Here is an 18,985-nt window from a genome sequence, read left to right on the forward strand (position 1 = left end):
CTTTGCATTTGGCTGTGAATTCATAGAATGGTGCAGTGAATTATTGGTATGAACTTTCACCCGGACAGGAAGTATAGTAGTAACACACACCCACACCCCATTTCCCTGGTGTGTGTGTGTGTGTGTATGTGTGTGTGTGTGTGTGTGTGTATGTGTATGTCGAACATGGGGTGGTGGGAACATCGCCAAGAGAACGTGAATCACCCAGAGGAAGAGATGAAAGATCAGACGCAGGCACAGGCACGGAGCTGGAGAGGGCATTCAGTGGTCAGGCTCTGTCTCTCCTGTCTTCTCACCAAACATGGAGGCAAGGCTACAAATGAGAACGTAGCACGTGAGAATGAGTAACAAGAAACACAACTGGCCTGTCTCCTCCATCCACTATATATTGGTGGTGAAATAGCAACTAGCCACTACCTCATATGCAGTGAAATAACTAACATTTTCCAGACATTTTTGTAACTCTAATCACAACTGGCATTTCATTAGCAGTTAGCCGTTTCCTGGCCATTTCATAATTTTGTCTTGAGTTTCCGTTAGCAGGGATGAAAGAATGAATATGTCTTTTGTGTCGGTTTCAACTTGTGATTTTTATCAGAGATGAGACTTGAGGCTTTGCGTTTCATCAGCGTGAGCCAGAAGTGCAAGGCCAGCAGTTCCACATCTGAGACGTGTTAGGGTTGTCGCACTGTCACAGGGACTGTTTGGAAAAGCAGACGTGCGCTAATCTTCAGCGAAGAATGAAGTGAATTGTGTGTGTCTGTGTGTGTGTGTTTGCAGATGGGCTGACTTTAAGTTTGTGTGTGTGTGTGTGTGTGTGTGTGTGTGTGTGTGTGTGTGTGTGTGTGTGTGTGTGTGTGTGTGTGTGTGTTAAGTAACTATTTGCATAGAGTGTATGGAGTGTGTACACGGGGTGTGTGTTTGTACTCAGTCTGTGCCACCTCTGACATGGATTAGGCAGTTGCCCCTGTGTTAACTCGCTCAGTAAACAGATCATCATGCTGTTAATCCTTGTGCACACAGATATGTGCGCACATCGCAGCACCATACCATCACAACATGAAATCGGATGAGTCAAATCAGTTTGCAGATTTGTTATGTATAAAAGGAATGCATTAGAAAATAAATTCTCTCCCCTTAGCTACTCCTCCTGCATCCTCTGTATATAACCACGCTAGGCAGGCTCAACGTTCCTGGCCCTGGTGCCAGAGGTGAGAGGTTATCTGAGGTGAAGAATGGCAAGTTCATGCACAAGGGTCCCTCTTTTCTGCCTGCAACCTCCTACCACGGCTCTGCTCCCTGCTCCCAGCTAAATATAGCGGCTTCTCAGCAGCGGATATTATGCAAATTTTTTAAATGTTTTATCTGAGGAATTACGAAGACTCCTACTTCTCCCTGACAGTTGTGACAAATCATGATTGTGCCGGGAGTGCTAGTTGGAATCAAACAGATCATATGTTGCTGTTTCCTTTCATCTGTGTCTGTGCTCCTGTTTTTCTGTGTATCTGAATGTAGCTCTGTGTTATGCCTTAAGTGTGACACCACATTACAGAAAAAGGCTTCATTGTTGTTTAGCCCAAAAGCAAAGAAATGTCAATTAAACACTCCCACTCGTGGGTCTGTGTGCTGTTTGTGTGTTGTTGCCATGGATGTTAAGAGATCGGTGAATGTGCCGCTTGTACTTTGTCTTTATCAGTTTGGTGGAGTTGACAGATCAAATTTTGATTTCATTTTTGGATGTGATTTTTTTTTTTTTTTTTTTTCGGTTAACAAAAAACATGTTGATCAAAATGTTTCTTCCTTCTCACCCACTCTCTCTCTCTCTCTCTCTCTCTCTCTCTCTCTCTCTCTCTGTGTCCCTCTATCCCTCTATTTCTCTCTTTTATTTTCCCTCTTCACAGCCCCACCTCACTTTTTCCCAGCCTTCCATCCTCCAGTGCCCATCGATGACAGGCACACGCAAGGCCGCTATATCTACGAGCCCTCTCCTGTTCCCCCTCTACACGTGTAAGTACACACACACACACACACACACACACACACACACACACACACACACACACACACGTTCATGCTTGCCCTCTCTTACACACACTGCCTCATGACTGTTGAAGGCTGAGATATGCTTTTCTTTGCCACATCAACCATACAATTACTAGTCCATGACTCTCTATAAGATATCCTACTCTACACAACATCCCTCAAATCATTCTGTCTGTATTTTCATCAGTCAATGATGCTGCCACAATGCATTCCAAGCTGGCCCAGAGAACCTTGTCAAGAAATATTGACCCCCTCAGGACACTTGTCTGACACAATCAATTGTATAATCCTTCCACAGCAGTAGTTCCTGAAGAGAGAGACCACAGATATTCCACCGTGATCATGTGAGGGCTGTAATTGTTGAAACGTTGATAAAGTAATCTGCATCTGCATTTCAGAATAAGCGTGAAGTCTTCTGCCTTCTGCCCCCCAAATCACTCACACACACACACACACACACACACACACACACACACACACACACACACACACACACACACACTCCCTGGGGCCTTTTGCATCACTCTCCAAGGTGAGCTGCGTCTCCACATGTCACTTGATCAAAGAGCGGCGCGCTCGTCTTGCGTGTAACACGTGTCAGGAACACGCGTGTCAGACAGCAGGCAACGCGAGAACCCTGAGAGAGGCTGATGCATGTGAGAGTGCTGATCAAACCTTGTCATGGGAGACGGAGCTCACCCCCCCACTCCCTGATAGACGGAGGAACACACACACACACACACACACACAGACGCATGCATGCGTACACTTACACATACATGCCCTTGCACACACATGCACATGCCAAAATGGTGGTCCAAAAAGGGTGCACCCTTACCAATGTCTCTCTCTCACTCTCTCTCTCTCTCTCTCTCTCTCTCTCTCTCTCTCTCTCTCTCTCTCTCTCACACACACACACACACACACACACCATCTGGTAATAATGTACATATTAGGAAGTCTTACTGAAAGTGATTTTTGATTTGTGATTTTAATTACTGTCTGTTTTGTTGCGAAAAACTAGACTTCCATCTGTGTTGTGTGTCTAATCAGGTACCTGAAAGCAGTTGAAAGAATCTTTTGAAGGAAGTTCAAAATAATTTATTGCGATACAATGAATGAAAATGAGTGTAGTAGGCTTCTAATGGAAATGTGTTTCTTGTTACAGAATCAAAAGGGTTTTTACAGGGTTTTTTTTTTCCAGTTATTATCATTCACTTTTTCATTCCTCATCCATCAAGGCTCTTTGACACTTTGTTTTGTGTCCTCCTTATCTCTTCGTTGCACAATATCTCTCACTCTGTCTTAATGTCTGAATTCTCTTCTTCATTTTCCCTTTCCTCTCTTTTCACTTTTTTATTCTTTCTCCTCTTTCCTTCAGTCTTCATTTTCTTTCCTTCCCAACTCTCTCTCTCTCTCTCTCTCTCTCTCTCTCACTCCGTCGCTGGGTTGGCATGGGCAGCAGTGGAGTGGACGCTCTATTGACTCTGCGGCAGCCTCACCGCGTCCTCCCCCCTCCCCCACCCCAACTCAACCCCTCCTCTCCACTGGCAGGAAGGACGCGATCAGGGCGCAAGAGGTGTACAAATTGGATGGGGCAGCTACTTGGGCTGCATTATGTTTGATATTCTTCATCATTATACCCCCCCCCCCCCCCCACCTCCTCCTCTCCCTTCCTCCCCAGTCGTGTCCTCCAGAGTCATATCTCCTCAACGCACTCCTGCATGCCGCTCAGTGTAATGAATTTTTTATGTCACCCCCTTCCCACCACACCGCCACCACACTTTCCCTTCCCCCGGACACCGTGCTAAAGAGTGTGTGTATGGGTGGGGGGGGAGAAAAGAAGAAGGGGGGGGGGTAGACACGGGAGGTGATTGATGTCCTGTGTCAGTGCAAACAAAATGGCAAATATAATTTAGCATTTAGCTTATGTGGAGATAATGGGGCGAACACGAGCGGCGAACACAAGGCGAAGACAAACAGTCGCGCCGGTCGATCCATCAGCTGAGCCGTGCGGGGATCAGGAGTTCAGGCTCATAGAGAGGGGAGGAGATAGAGAGTGAGAGAGAGAGAGAGAGAGAGAGAGAGCAGGTGAATGAAATTAAAGGAGAAGTTACTCTTTGCTGCCACCCCCCCCCTCTCTCTCCTCATCCCTGCTCCTGTCCTCAGACAGAAAGTTATCTATGCATTTGCTTTGTCACGCCGTAAAAATGCCAAGCTCAATGCTCTCTAATGTCTGTGCTCAGTCGTCTATGAGACTCTGATCAAATCACACCGCATGGCCGCTGACTGGGAGGACATGACAGAAGAATGATGGAAGCCACTCCACCTTCTTCATTAGGGTCGTTTAGTGCTCATCCACAGCCATACATCACCTGCGAATCTCAGCGCACGGCTGCTAACACAATTTGTTGTCTCCTTTCTTGTTCCCTGTAACATTTTGAGCTAGTCAACCAGCCATATTATGAGCTGCCTTTCAGACAAAACCTACACTGCTTGGGTGAAAATTACCTTAATGAGTGACATCGACACAGTATGAAAGATATGATGTGTGTGCACAGCATGTACATGATCATGCTTGAGCTGAATTCACTCTGGCAATTTTTTAAACGCGCCCTAAGGAAGAGCTATACAACCTGCACTTCAGAATACTTACACTACGTCTCATGTGGAAAATCCCCCCGTTATTTCTGAACAGACGTGGTTTATGTGTGGCAGCACTATTAGTGTGTCCTGTGTCGGGTCTGTTGTTATCAGGAAGCTAATATTGTCAAGAAGGTTTAATGGTATGTGACATAAGCTAATTTTTGCTTTTGGACATTTTTATAGTACAGAATAAATTATATAATATATTTAAAATTTTACATATAATTTAATGAAATATTTAGCTGTAATTGGCCAACTCTAGCAAAGTCTGAGTAACCATGCACACAAATCAGGAAAATGCTAAAGGGACTATTTGGACAGGTGTATATATGTGTGTGGGTGTGAGAGCATGTCAGTTTGGGGGCATGTTAAGAAAGAAAAATTACATTGTTTTAAGACAAGTTCTCCTTAGCGAGCAGAATTAATCGTTATTAGCACCCTTAAATATATGCCTAAGTACACAGCGAGTATTATTGCGGTACTTCCCCATTCAGCCTCTCATTACGAGGCGTAATTACACTGGGTTCTGCCTCGCGGCGGCACCATCAATCTATTGTACGCAGCGCGAGAGCCCCGGCCGTGTAAGAGCAGGAGTGGGCATCTGTGTCCGGAGCGTGGAGGAACGAACGGATGATCGGCAGAAAGAGCGGAGGGAAGGAAATGGGCAACTAATTTTCTCGTGGCACGCTGGCTTGATTTGTACTGCCCCTGTGCTTGGCAGAGCTGGTGGAGTCCTGTCCTATTATTCGGATGACTTTAATTGAAACATGTTTATTTATGGGGTGCCGCTCTGAGCGTAGAGAGGAGGTAGGCGCGTCGGGGGCCGCGAGCAGACAGGGCCTGGGTGATATGAGCGCACAGAATTAAATTAAAAGCTCATAAAATGAAATATGCTCCATATTAGCTGTTTGACACTTAATTTGCCTCCGAATGAGCGCAGGAAATCACAAATTAACTGTCCTTTGTTTTGCACTCCTGCGGCAGCCCTATTAGAGCCAGGGAAAGTGCAATTATAGGCAGGGGGATAATTGTTTGGTTTATGAATCCACACATAGGGGCTGGGGGAGGCACCGGCGTGGCATTCAATATTAAAAAAGCAGGGGGTCACACTTTCCCTTGTGTGGGCCCGCTGTTTACACGCCACACCAGCCCGGCTATAGGAAGTCCTTTTGCTGCCACAGGAAGTGGGCAGTTTGAAAACCCATTCAGGCTTTTTGAGGAGCTGCAAGCGGAACATGTCTGTTGCGTAAAAGTGGGCGTTGCTGTCCCGGTTCAGTGAGTGCTCTCCTTAGAATGACTAATGTGCTTTAAAGTAGGGCTGCTTCTAATTTGCAGGGAGATTAGTTACTCTTAGGTGTGAATGAAGCAGGTCTCCAAACAAAAAGTTTGCCCTTTATTTGTGGCTTTTTTTTGCGGGGCCAGGTGTCCCCTGAACATCTTGTGATAGTGGTTTGGGATTTAACATGCCATAATTTTGACCTAGCTGGAAAATTGTGTGGGACTCTCCGAAAGGGGAAGCTAAAGTTGTGGAGCATGGAGAGCACAGCAGGACAGGAGCACAGGAGGAGAAGAAGAGAGAGAGAGGGGGGAGAGAGAGAGAGAGAGAGAGAGGGAGGAAGAGAGAGAGAGAGAGAGAGGGAGGGAGAGAGGAAGAGAGAGAGAGAGAGGAACAAGCTCAGAGAAGACCTAAATCTACATTTTACTTAAAATGCTTGTGCAAAGCGGTTTACCCCCTCAGCTCCTTAGTAAGCCCAGAGCCATCGGTTTGGATGTTGCAATGTAGGGAATGGCCAAATGCATCACTGAATCTGAAAATATATGTACAGGCCAGAACTCTTCACAGGGCTGAAGCATTTCCCCGCCTGAGGTCTCCAGTGAATAAAAGCTCTCCATGACAGTAGGTGATTCTGGGACATTGGTACGCTTGGCTGCAAAGTTGTCAGAATCCTCGGCAGGTTGCTGCTGTGCGTGCCAGTGTAAAATGCCAAACTTGTGGCAACAACCAGCCGACCATCATTGTCCTCCTTTAGCATTCTCAAAAGGAAAGAAACTCCGCACTGCTAGCTTTTTAAAATATGAAGACCACTTCTGTGCATGGGCTCTAGTCAGCGAGTGATACCTGTGGCGCTTCAACCAGTGTCTGTCCAAACCTCACCTCACGTCACCATGGTGCTACTCAACGCTGCATCCCAGAAACCCCCTGCAGTATCAGGGGCAAAGCTGAGCTTCATTCAGTCCTTTCAGACGAGTCAACCCCCGGGATCATCCCCAGACTCAGAGCGGCGTTCCTCTGGTCGGTGTTAGCGACCCGTGGCTGGTGCTGAGAGGACACTTCCTGCTTAAATAGACAGACTGACCGCTGAAGAGGCTCCACTCCACAGGGGTGCCACTCAATGCTGAAACAGCCATTGTCCAGGATGGGCTTAATAGGGAATTGGGGAAGAGAGACAGAGCGAGAGAGAGAGAGAGGGAGAGAGAGAGAAATGAAAGAGAGATGGTTCCTGAGGTTATTGCGGCGGCACGACCCTCGTCTGAAAGACAAAGGCCCTCTCTTTCTTAGAGGCCCCCACTGTCCTGTCCGCAGTCGCTCGGCAACCGACCGGAACAAATGGAGGTATTCACCACAAGTCAATTACCCACGGCGGAGTTTACTTAAGACTCAGTGGTCATCAGAGCCAGCAACGGCCTCCAGCAAAACTCACACACACATACACACTCAGAAGGGCTAATTGACTTGCCATAGGGGCTGGAAATAGTGAGGTTAGCCATTAGCATTTGATACCTGTTTTTTTTTTTATCTGAGTCTTATTAGTTTGAAAAGTTATAATTTCATACTGGTTATTAGTATTATAAAATGATATTAGCTGGCAGATTATTTTGTATGTACAGTATATAGAATACATATGGAGGATGTGTGTTTACTGGAGAGGAGTCATGTTTATGTTCTGCTGCTGTCGGCTAAGCTCAGGCATGGGCCTTGTGTTCCTGACATCTCCGACATGATGCTAGTTTTTCTGTTTGGAAACCTGACTGCCCAGTTTCCTGATCTTACAGCCGAGGAGTCTGTTTTCTCATGCCAAGGTGATGATGGCACCTAATGAAAATTCGGAAATTCTTTCATCCTTAGAAAATGTGTGTGTGTGTTTTGCAGTTGTTAAAAACCCCTTGTGAGTGTGGATGAAATAAGGATATCTGTGGTGTCACGCATTACATGTCCAGTGTACTTTTATGCACATACTTTACACCCTCTTATTTTACCCATATACCCTTTGCATTGGCAGATTTCTTTGTGTATTTGTGTGTGTGCCACTGATAGAGAGAGCAGGAGCATGTGTGTATGCATTTTCATGTAGGTGTTTTGTGCATGTGTGTGTGTGTGTGTGTGTGTGTGTGTGTGTGAGTGTCTGTGTCCCTGCATGCGTGACTGTGTGTGCATGCACGCCAGAGCACTTGTAAGGTGTGCGCTGCATTTTTTCGCCATTATTTACATAAACTGTTGTCAGAGAGCCCAATCTTCCCACAGCGGAGCGCCGCACTGTTTAGCATAAAGAGCAGCCTCTTATCTCTCCACCTCGCACAGACGCCTGAGAGAGGTCCAGGCATGGCACCTCACGCTCCCTTACAGGGGGAGAGAGAGAGAGAGGGAGAGAGACATAAAAAGCAACATAAAAAAAATCACGTACCCCCCCCCCCCCACACACACACACACACACTCATATACCGAAGGAAGAAACAAACACAGTTTCTCGCATGTTTTAAGATTCCCTTTGAAGATTTTCGCCTCAACACCTTTCACGGCTCTTTTCACCGCCGCCCTTTGCATTTGAATGGCAGAGAGATGTTTGGATGACAGAGGTGTGCACACCTCCACGTCACACTCCCATGTCAGGGATTAGGCAGCCAAAAGCAGGAGTTCATACACACACACACACACACACAGACGCACAGACACACACATGCACACACACACACTTAGACACATTTAAATCTGCTCCGAAGATTTTTGTTCCAGTAAAGTAATCGCTTGCTTGCTTTTGCCATGCGGAAGTTTCTTTACAATCACGGCCAACAAGGAGATGCTCACAAGAACTCTACAAGCCCCCTCAGGAAACAAACAAAAAAAAACAAGACCCAAAGTTTATGTAAGTTTATATAAACTGGAATAATTCACCTTTTCCAATGTTGTTGGGATAGAACAGAGAACAGAGTCTGTGTATTCTGTGTGTGTGTAGCCGTAAGCACCCTTGTGGGGCAGATGATGCAACACACAGACAACTGCAGCCTCATAGAGATCATCACAGATGAGGTGTTTCTCCCTCTGGACCTGCGTCTGCTCATAACCTCCTTCTGTCTCTGAAAAGAGAACAAACAGGTCGAGTGGTTTCGTGATGTGGGCACACAATGATGATGTGTGGTCGTGTTCGGCGTGCAGGAGACTTTAAGTTGTTGCAGAAAAGTCCAGCCGAAGGTGGTCCTCTTGACCATCAACATCACCACCCAGCCTTTCCCTCACGATTGTCACTCCTTCTTTTTTTTTCTATTGGCCTGTCTCTCTTACTCTGTCTCTGTCTATCTTCCCTGTTCATTTCCATGATCCTCTCTCTGTGTCCCACCAGATCCGTCTGTCCTCTCTCCCTCTCTCTCTCTCTCTCTCTCTCTCTCTCTCTCCCTGTCTCTCGTTCCCCTCTCCTCTTGCATCCCTCTTTACCTCACTGCCTTTCTCTCTGTCCCCCTCTCCCTCTCTCTCCCTCTCTCTTCGGTGGCTGTCTACGGATAGCCTGCCCCATGATTAATGGTGTTTATTCTTGACAGAAAGCGCCTTTTATTTATCTGCATTGCCGTTTCGCCGATACTATCAGTCACCTGAATGAAAAATATTCAGTCATACCAATTTTGCAGTATAATTGAGTGGAGTCATATCCTTTCAGTTCCATTCTCTTTCTCCCTCCCCTCTCTGAGCTCCCCTTGGCCTCTATCTGCCAGTCTTATCATCGCCACAGTAATTTTCGCGCTGCGTTGTTTGATATGGAGAGGTTGGCTTTAGCCGCATTTGACATAAAGCCTCTTCAATTTTCGCGAGAGAGAAAGAGAGGGGGGGAGAGGTGGAGTAAGAGAGAGAGAGAGAGAGAGAGAGAGAGAGAGAGAGAGAAAGTCGCATGCCACTCTGAAAATGTGCGAGGTTTGGAGAAAGTATCTTTCCCCCATTTTTTTTCTTCATTGGCAATTTCAGGATTTTGAGAGAAAAGAGATAAATTCTTAAGGAGAAATAGAAACAGATTGCAGTAATATCTTTTTTTCTTCCCTGTATTACACCGGTCTCACTGGCTAAGTGGTTGGGAGACTCCTTTTTTTCCCTGGCTTAAGCCAGACTGAGGAAGTAGGGTATTTCGGAAGTATGTGATGTGTGCGCTCGGAGAATGATTGATGTGGTGGAAAAACGGAGCAGGCTCTATTTGTTTGTCTTCTATTCATGCCTTCTTTAGCTTAGTGTAACATCCTTAATTTCAGCTGCCAATTTAAAACCCCTCATACAATGCAACGTTGATCAGCTAAAACCCATTAATACCACTGTTTTTCTTAAATGATGGATGCTTCAAATCCGTTCAGGTCCGTATCCACATAAATGCTACCCTATTATTTATATTTCTATGAAACAAGCATGAATCTGTATTATATAAGTAATTGTAAAAAAAAAAAACAGGGATTGTGTATTTTGTGTAATGTCATGTTTAGTTACAGCACTCACAGTGCTGTGCTTCTAAAATGCAGCAGGAACATTGCAATCTATTTTGATACCTCCTTATGCATTTTACAGTAAGAGGGATTGGAATTTTTTAAATGTTCTACATTTTTCTCTGTGTGTGTGTGTGTGTGTGTGTGTGTGTGTGTGTGTGTGTGAATGCACCTTAAAAAAATCACTCTGCTTTTTTGGCTGTGGAATGCTGACTCCCTTGCTTCCTATTTTGATGGATTAAAGACAATATCCCTGCTTTCGCTTTGAAGATTTTCCACTGCTGTTTATTTTAATTAAGAAAAAACATGCAGCTTTGACCAGATGGGAGTTCCGACTTGCAAACAGAAGACAGAGAGCTCGTTTCCGTCTTATTCACAGCTCTCCCCATCCAACCTCATGTTTTTACTGCTCTTACCACAATCAACAGTATCATTACTGCCAGTGTGGTTTGGTAAACACAGGCATTTCACATGTATACACGTAGGAATATGTATTGTTAGCTTGACAAACAGGCTTCAGATAAAGGCATTTAAGGTTTAAAGATGTGATTTAGTTTTAATTACATCAAATTACACAGGGTCTCCTGGATGAGTGGTATTCCATTTTCTTCTTTATTTTAGGCATTCACCAATTTTATTTCTGTGGTATATTAACGTAAATGAGGAATACATTAGCATCCTGATTACAACATTAATTGCTTAAAGCCTAACACAAGGTAGATTTATATCTCTCTGTCTCTCAAAATCATAAGTGGCTAAATACACTATTTATATGGAATTAAATTGAGTGTTATTTGAAAATAGGCTTTTTATCTTAAAATTTGTAGATTGTAATAACAGTGAAAATATTGCCTAAAAATCATATTTTATGAACTAACTTGAAAGGATTGCATTAATTTTAGGCCATATCAATGTGATTTTTTACAAATGATGCCAAATTACTTGTTGATAAGACATTGATTATTACCTCTATAAAACCGTGCTGCTACCATTCGATCACTGAACGGTGCTTCTTTATTTATAGCATGATCCGTATTGAAATAAGAGGTATTTGTTTCATATTTTGTAGAGTATTATTAAGCATCAGGGTTTTGTTTTTGATACACATGTTAAATGAATGCAGAGAAGAACTATACCCAGGAAATGTCTGAGGTTAAATGAAGTGCTAACAAATTGATTAGCAAAACATGAGAACAAACAGGCCCATCCCAGCATACTGGAGCCCCTGCCTCTAGTGGGTGGGGTTGTGTGGGGAGTCCTGCTGTTATGATGATGGGCTTTTCCTGCGCTTAATTGGTTTTCAAAAGACCTGCCCCTCCCCACTCAGCACCAATTAGATATCGGTGGAATACAGTGTCACAATGCACTCATCGTCTACACACCACCTCTGGCCACACACTTTAATGAATAACAATTCTTTTGATTTTTTTCTGTATTTCCTTTGCCTATGGATATAAATTATCCATTGTGTACATATCAATTTGTACTTAATAGTTTCTTCAGGACACATTGTTCATGAAAAAAAAAAAAAAACATATCCTGCTTTTATAAGCTTATACTTTCATACATAGGAAGCATTACAATATTTGTTACAGGAACTCTATTTTCAAAATGTCAAGCCCTAGCTGTATACATATTCTATGGGCCATGAACGTGATGAAGACGGATGGTTAGGGGCGAAATAAGACAAAACTCCTGAATTTGGACAAATGTATTCAGCGTGGTGGCTGGGGTCCCTGGTCGCAGCGTGGCGCGGCAGCGCAGAGCTATAGAAATGTGTATTTTCCATTACTGTGACTGCGGCTGCCGCCCCCGACCAACCCCCTCCCAGGCCACTCTGGGGGCCAGTTACAGCAAGTAACGAGATTTAGGGAACAGGGTCATAAATCCAGCATGCTTTCCACCAGAAAGCCCTTCCTCTCTCTCTCTCTCTCTCTCTCTCTCTCTCTCTCTCCCTTTCTCTCTCTCACACACTTTCTGGAGTTCTTTCTTTTCTATCAGTCTCTCCCTTTAAAGAGCAGCATACTGTAAATGGAGAGACCTTGCATAAAACAGCAGAGGACCATATTACCACATGTCACCATTTAAAGTACCGTGTCCGAAAGAGACGCACTTCAGGGAAACTGTGGACAGATGAACTTTTTTGGAAAATTCCTTTTCCTTTTGCCTCCCCTTCATCTCCTCTGTTGTTCCACCTTTCCCTTTCTTCATAGTTACTCAGTTACTATCTTGAACCTGTTCTGTGGCTTGTGACATTTCCATGTGTGCCTGCCATTGTATCATGGGAAGCTGTAAATTAATGTTGCACCTGAATCCTTAGTCTTTCCAAAGTTTTACACCTAGCTACATGATGCCAGCAGCCTATTAAGCCTATATCCAAGAGTGTGCTTAAAATTCCATATCAATAAATATAATATAATTAAATAATAAAGGATGGAATAAATCTGATATATGAGAAAATGTCATCAAATTTATTGAAGTCTGTGTATGCATAATACCATATTTTCTTTTGATAAATGAATGGTTTTTGTCTGTCTGCTGTCTTCACTTTTGCTACATGCACTCTGTTCTAAAGTATGGTATGTGTATTAAGCAGACAGCATGGGTGTAGGGATAACTGTGTGTGTGTGTGTGTGTGTGTGTGTGTGTGTGTGTGTGTGTGTGCGCGCGTGCCTGCATGTGTGTGTGTGTGAGTGTGTGTGTGTGTGTGTGAGAATGGACTCCAGTGTGTGTGGTGGTAACAACAGGGTGTGTGTCACAATGAGAGCGAGCCCTCCCTTGCGATGTGTCCCAGGTCTCCCTTGTCACACTCCCAACAGTGCACACAGCACATGCTCTCACACACACACACACACACACACACACACACACACACACACACACACACTGCCACTGCCAGGGCCCTCTGCACCACTCACTCATGATTAAATATCAAGGTACCACACTTGACATTTTATTAGTCCAACAAGATGGATGAAATGGCAAGGATAAAGTAGGCTTTGTCTGCGCAGCTCCCAGCAGCGGCAGCCTCCGCTCCATCCCTCCAGCATACGCTCTCCTCTCCTCTCCTCTCCTCTCCTCTCCTCTCCGCTCCTCTCCGCTTCTCTTCTCCATTTCCCTCTTGTGAGGATATGTGTTAGTAAAAGAAAAAGAAAGAAAAGAAAAAACACAAGTGATGGATATTTAGGTGAGACTCAAGACTTTTCTCTCTCTCTCTCTCTCTCTCTCTCTCTCTCTCTCTCTCTCTCTCTCTCTCTCTCTCTCTCTCTCTCTCTCTCTCTTTGTCACTATGCCTCTCTCTTATCAGAGCTCACAATTTTTTCGTTGCCCTCTCTTTCTTTCTCTTTTTTTCTTCTCTCTTACTCACTCCATCAGAGGAATTAGTTCCAGTAGAGTGAGTGTGTTCAGGCTTTAGGTGTTTACATAGCTCTCATTGCTAGGGCACGGCAGGAGCATTTTGTGTGTGTGTGTGTGTTTCTGTATTATGTGCCTGTTGAAGCGCTTCGCTCTCTGTCGGCATCCTGCTCTCTCCGGTGCTAATAACAAACGCAGCTAGCATGCGCTTCCCTTCGCCCGCTCCGCTGTCCACCATCGCGCGCCACTGGCCCAGGGCTAACCTCCGCGCACGCTCACCCCCTGTTCTACCCCCCTCCCACACCCCCACCCCCCCCGCTCACTCCCGTTCACCTGGCCCCCGCCTTCAGAGCCCCATTACGGCTATACGGGGGCCAACGGAGCGCCGAGGCGAGGTGAGAGGAGCGGCCAGCGGTGCGCGAGGGCATGAAGCCTCACTGGCTGCCGGGCATCAGGATCTGGCCCCGCGCCTGCCGATCTGAGGGAAAGGGCCATGGAGAGAGGGCCTCTGAGCCGAGAGAAAGGGGAGAAAGCAAATGTTTGTTTCTCCTTTTTTCATGTCATCTCCCTCCCCTGCTGTTTTTTTTTTCTTCTTCTTTCGTTCTTTCTCTGCTTTCTTTTTTTTTCGGCGGACAACATCTTCGGCTCACACGAGGGTCCTGCGTTCTTTCTCTAGCCTGAGGCGCGCCGCAGGAAAAAAAGGTTAGAGTGTACCTGCACTCACACTTAAGGGGCAAAAAAACACTTCGCCAATAAAAGTTAACTTCTTAAAAAATGGAAGAGAGGAAGGAGATCTTATTTTTTCACCTGTTCACCGAAGTAGAACAGAAAGCGCGGCAAAGACGGGATCACAAACGTGGAAAACGAGTCCTGTTTGAAATGATAAAGCAGTAAAAACAGCGAGGTACCGCGTTTGGTCTCGTGTTTATTTCCTGTTGCCAGGGCTCCTTGAAATTGCCGGAAAAGCAGCAGACTCATTTAGGGCCATTCCGCTTTCATGTTTTGACTTTTTGTTTCCCGTGCGGACTTTGTTGTTATGTTCCCCTCTGCGTCCTTATCTCGATGGCTGAAATTACATTTAATTACGCCATGGAAATGATTTTCTAAACAGCCTGCAGAGAGGCAGGGGCCTGAGCACAAATGTTTTCTGCGCAGTGGTAGGAAGTCACTCACTCGGGGCAGGTCTTTTTTCCCTTCTTCTATGTTTGTTTCTTTTTGCTCGAGTGTTTTCACAAAGAAGTCGCCAGAGCTTGTCAGCCTGTATAAACTGACTCAAGCCCATGCATGTCTTTTACACTGTACCATGAATGGGGGTCATGAAGTCTTACAGTCCTAGCTGGATATAACTGGCTGGATGAAACTGACTGGCTAAATTCCCTCACATTCTAGTCACCTCTTTGTATCTCTCTCCCACGTACACACACACACACACACATTCTCTCTTTCTCTCTCTCTCTCTCTCTGTCTTTCTCTCTCTCCCACGTACACACACACACACACATACATACTCTCTCTCTCTCTCTCACCCAATTTAACACACCTGCACTCTCATCATCATCTGTTATACATTCACACACACTCACAGAGGCTTAGGCAGGCCTCCGAGTTTCACACAATTCCTCTTCCTCCATCTCCCGGCTTTGACCTTACAAAGGGATGTTTGTGTGCCTGTGTGTTTATGTGAGTGGTCGTTGGTGAAGCCTGTTGAAGCTGTTGAGTGATGATGGCCTGTACGTGTGCCATTGTGAGTGTGCTGTGCAGGTTTCCCTCAGCCTTGAGTTTTTGCTTGAGCTTGTCACAGTCACTGCCTTTCACTGAAAACATTATTATCTTAGCTCTGGGTTTACGTGTCTGCAGGGCTATGATGCACTGTTTCTGTGGTTGGTGTGTGTGTGTGTACATGTGTGTGTGTGCATGTGTGTGAACAGTGGACGAGGGAAACAATAGACAAGTGTTAACAGAAAGTCACCTCATGAGGGCTACAATGTGCGTACGTGTTTTTCTTTGTATGCCTTTATGAATGTGTGATCATGTGTACGCCTGCACGCTTGAGTGTGACAGTATACTGCATGAGGGTTTGTTGGTGTGGGCACAGATGCTTACCTTGAGAACAAAGTCATGGTTCATTTGTATTTGTCATGAGGGTGAAACTCCATTGCACTTTCAATTGAACTTCTCAAATTAAACATTTAAAGGAAGCATTCATCAGAACTATAACAATAGCAGAACAATGGCATTTTTGTAGCTCAGTAATTAGGAATAGTAACATGTTCATAGATAGAATGCTAAGGACTTGGTATTCACCTAATGCAGCAAACACTCCCACGGAGCTTTTCCTCACTAGATGAGGTCAGGGGTAATTTGATTGACACACAGCCAGGTCTGCCATTTTCCTCTGCCCCTTGGGAGGGGGGCGTCAGTGGCAGTGAGGTGCATGCTGGGATATTTAGGGACAGTGTTGGCACGTCTCTCGCACCCCTTCGCCTGCTGTCCTCTGGGAGGAATTCCTCGTTTAGGGGGCGATGAACTGACACCCTGCACCGCCCATAAACCCACCCTTTTCTTTCATGTCGATGGGGAGGGGAGGAAGGGAGCCCCCCAGCACCCACAGGGGGGCATAATTACCCCCCTTGCCTGGCAACATTAACCCCCCTCATCCTCACCCATCCCCACCACACTCTACCCTGCTTTCCTGTGTGCGAGGCATTTATCTTCCACAGTGCTAAATCATAGTTGTAGCTTGGGAGTTTTTATGTTTGGTAATTGTCACTCCACACACACACACACACACACACACACACACACACACACACACACACACACACATTCATTCTCATTCACATGGATTCCAGAGCCAGGTTTCTTTGAAGCCAGCCCAGACCAGGGTTGAATGACTGGCGTCTGAGTCACAGACACCTTCATACAAAAGACACACACATGGGTAGACAGACAGGCATACACACACACACACGCACACACACACGCACACGCACACACACACACACACACACACACACACACACACACACACACACACACACACACAGAAACACAAATACACACTTGTGACCTCTTTCTCTCTTCAGTCTCTCGCTCACACACACTAAAACACTGTCACACACACACACACACACACACACACACACACACACACACACACACACACACACACACACACACACACACACACACACACAGAAACACAATTACACACTTGTGACCTCTTTCTCTCTTCAGTCTCTCGCTCACACACACTAAAACACTGTCACACACACACACACACACACACACACACACAAACACACACACAAACACACCTCCAGTCCCTTGTTAACCCAATAAAGTGCTGGTCAATCGCGCTGTCCGCTCGACTCTGTCTGGGTGTCTGGGGGAAGCGGCTGGTTTCCTCTGCTGTAATGAGGAGCAGACGTGTGATGTCCGCGCACAGCAGCCTGATTGAAAGCAGGACATGAAGCAGCTTTTAACAGGAACGTAACACCAAGGTGCCAGAGAAAGGCCCATTCATGACACGTGCATAGGCTTGGTCCAGTGGCTCTAAATGCACAAATGCACATATTCTAATTCACTTGTGCACATGTACCCGTGCGAGCACACACACACACACACACACACACACACACACACGCACGCACGCACACGAGAGACTGAAGAGAGAAAGAGTAGGTCACAAGTGTGTAAATGTGTTTCACACATGCACACACACACACACACACACACACACACACACACACACACACACACACACACACACACACATATATATATGTGCACACACCCATACATACATTTAAGACATATTCATGGGTTTGGTCCAGTTTTGTTGAATGCAGAAATGCATTAATGCCAGTACTTACAAGTATGTTTGCTCCCACATGTGCACACACTCACACACACACACATACGTACAGTGCATACATTCAAGACACACACAAATCTGCGAACAGCACAAGTGTATGAACACATGTTGTCACTGTTTCTCATCTTCCTATCTCTACCTATATCTTCAAATAATGAATAATTTCCTCAATGGACAAGATGATGTACTCTCTCCCTATGTATATCTTTCTTTCTTTGGCTCTCTGCTTTTCTTCTATTCCTTTTGCATTCTCTCTTTCTCCCTCTCTCTCTCCCCCTCTGTTTCTCACCCTCTCTCTCTACCCTGTGCTTGTCTCTTTCTTTCCTTCAGTCTCCCCTCTCCTGGCTTGGGAGCCGGGCTCCTTTGATCTGGCACAGAGAGAGGGGCTTTAAAGAGCTGCTGTTTCCACTGTCAGGACTCACCTCTTCCCTTTGTCTCTCTCTCTTTTTCTCCCTCTCTCTCTCCCTCCACAACCCTCTCTCTCATCTCTCTCACACTCTCTCTTCTTGTTCACCCTCCTTACTCTCTCTCTCTCTCTCTCTCTTCCTCTCTTCCTCTCTCTATCTCTCTCTCTGTCTCTCTCTCCCTTTCTCCCTCTCTCTCTCTCTCTCTCTCTCTCTCTCTCTCTCTCTCTCTCTCTCTCTCTCTCTGATACCTCCTCCCACCCCCTCCGGGTTGTGTGAGAGGTGGTGTCTGCCCCTAAGATGAGGCAGTGGGCACTGGGAGGGTGGAGTGGGTTTGGGTGGGGATGGGATGGAGTGATGAGAGGTGGTGGTAAGGGACTACAGACACAACAGCTCCATGCATCTCCCAGTCCTCCACCCAGTCCCGACCTCACAAGTGCTAGGCAGATCACCGGATCCAAGTGTTCTGAGTTCTGAGTTCTCACTACCCAGGCTCAGCCTTGTTCCTGTCCAGAGTTGAATTCCAGAGTTGGGAGTCTGGCCATTAGAGGCGGTGGTGTGGTGTCGGGGCTCTGGCTCTCCGTCCAGAGTTCAGTCACCTCCACTTTCTCGCTTGAATGTTCCCTAAGTAAAACCACATGCCTCGGTCCACCTCCACTGAATCGGTCCAGTTTTCAAAGAGGAAGGAGACTGATTGGAGCATGTTGTTGTTTTGGTTTTTTTGAGCAACTGAGTTACACCTGGATGTTGGAGCTTGTCATGATGGCGTGCGAGTCATGATGACACTGAGAGAGTGTGTGTGTTTGTGTGTGTAAGTGTGTATTTTGTGTAGATGCATGTTCCCATGTGTGTTTATCCTCTCGTCACTATGTGGCAATGATGGCCTGTGTGTTTTTAACAGCGAGGCAAGAAGGAGGGGTGGTGGTGG

The 18,985-nt window shown here is 45.8% G+C and overlaps 1 protein-coding gene across 2 annotated transcripts in view; it reads left to right on the forward strand.

Moving 5' to 3' along the window:
• The window catches only part of gli3 (GLI family zinc finger 3), a 117,069-nt gene that overhangs the window by 60,279 nt on the left and 37,805 nt on the right, over positions 1 to 18,985 (forward strand). For both annotated transcript variants that reach the window (XM_076290709.1, XM_076290710.1), the window contains exon 4: positions 1,902 to 2,007. In XM_076290709.1, coding sequence (XP_076146824.1) covers positions 1,902 to 2,007 — 106 coding nt within the window. The remainder of the gene's footprint in view (positions 1 to 1,901; positions 2,008 to 18,985) is intronic.

This window comes from Alosa pseudoharengus, unplaced genomic scaffold (genome assembly GCF_046254945.1).
Source record: "Alosa pseudoharengus isolate Yale_2024_CS ecotype anadromous, Long Island Sound unplaced genomic scaffold, YU_APseudo_1.1 YU_APseudo_1.1_scf_18, whole genome shotgun sequence".
NCBI lineage: Eukaryota > Metazoa > Chordata > Actinopteri > Clupeiformes > Clupeidae > Alosa > Alosa pseudoharengus.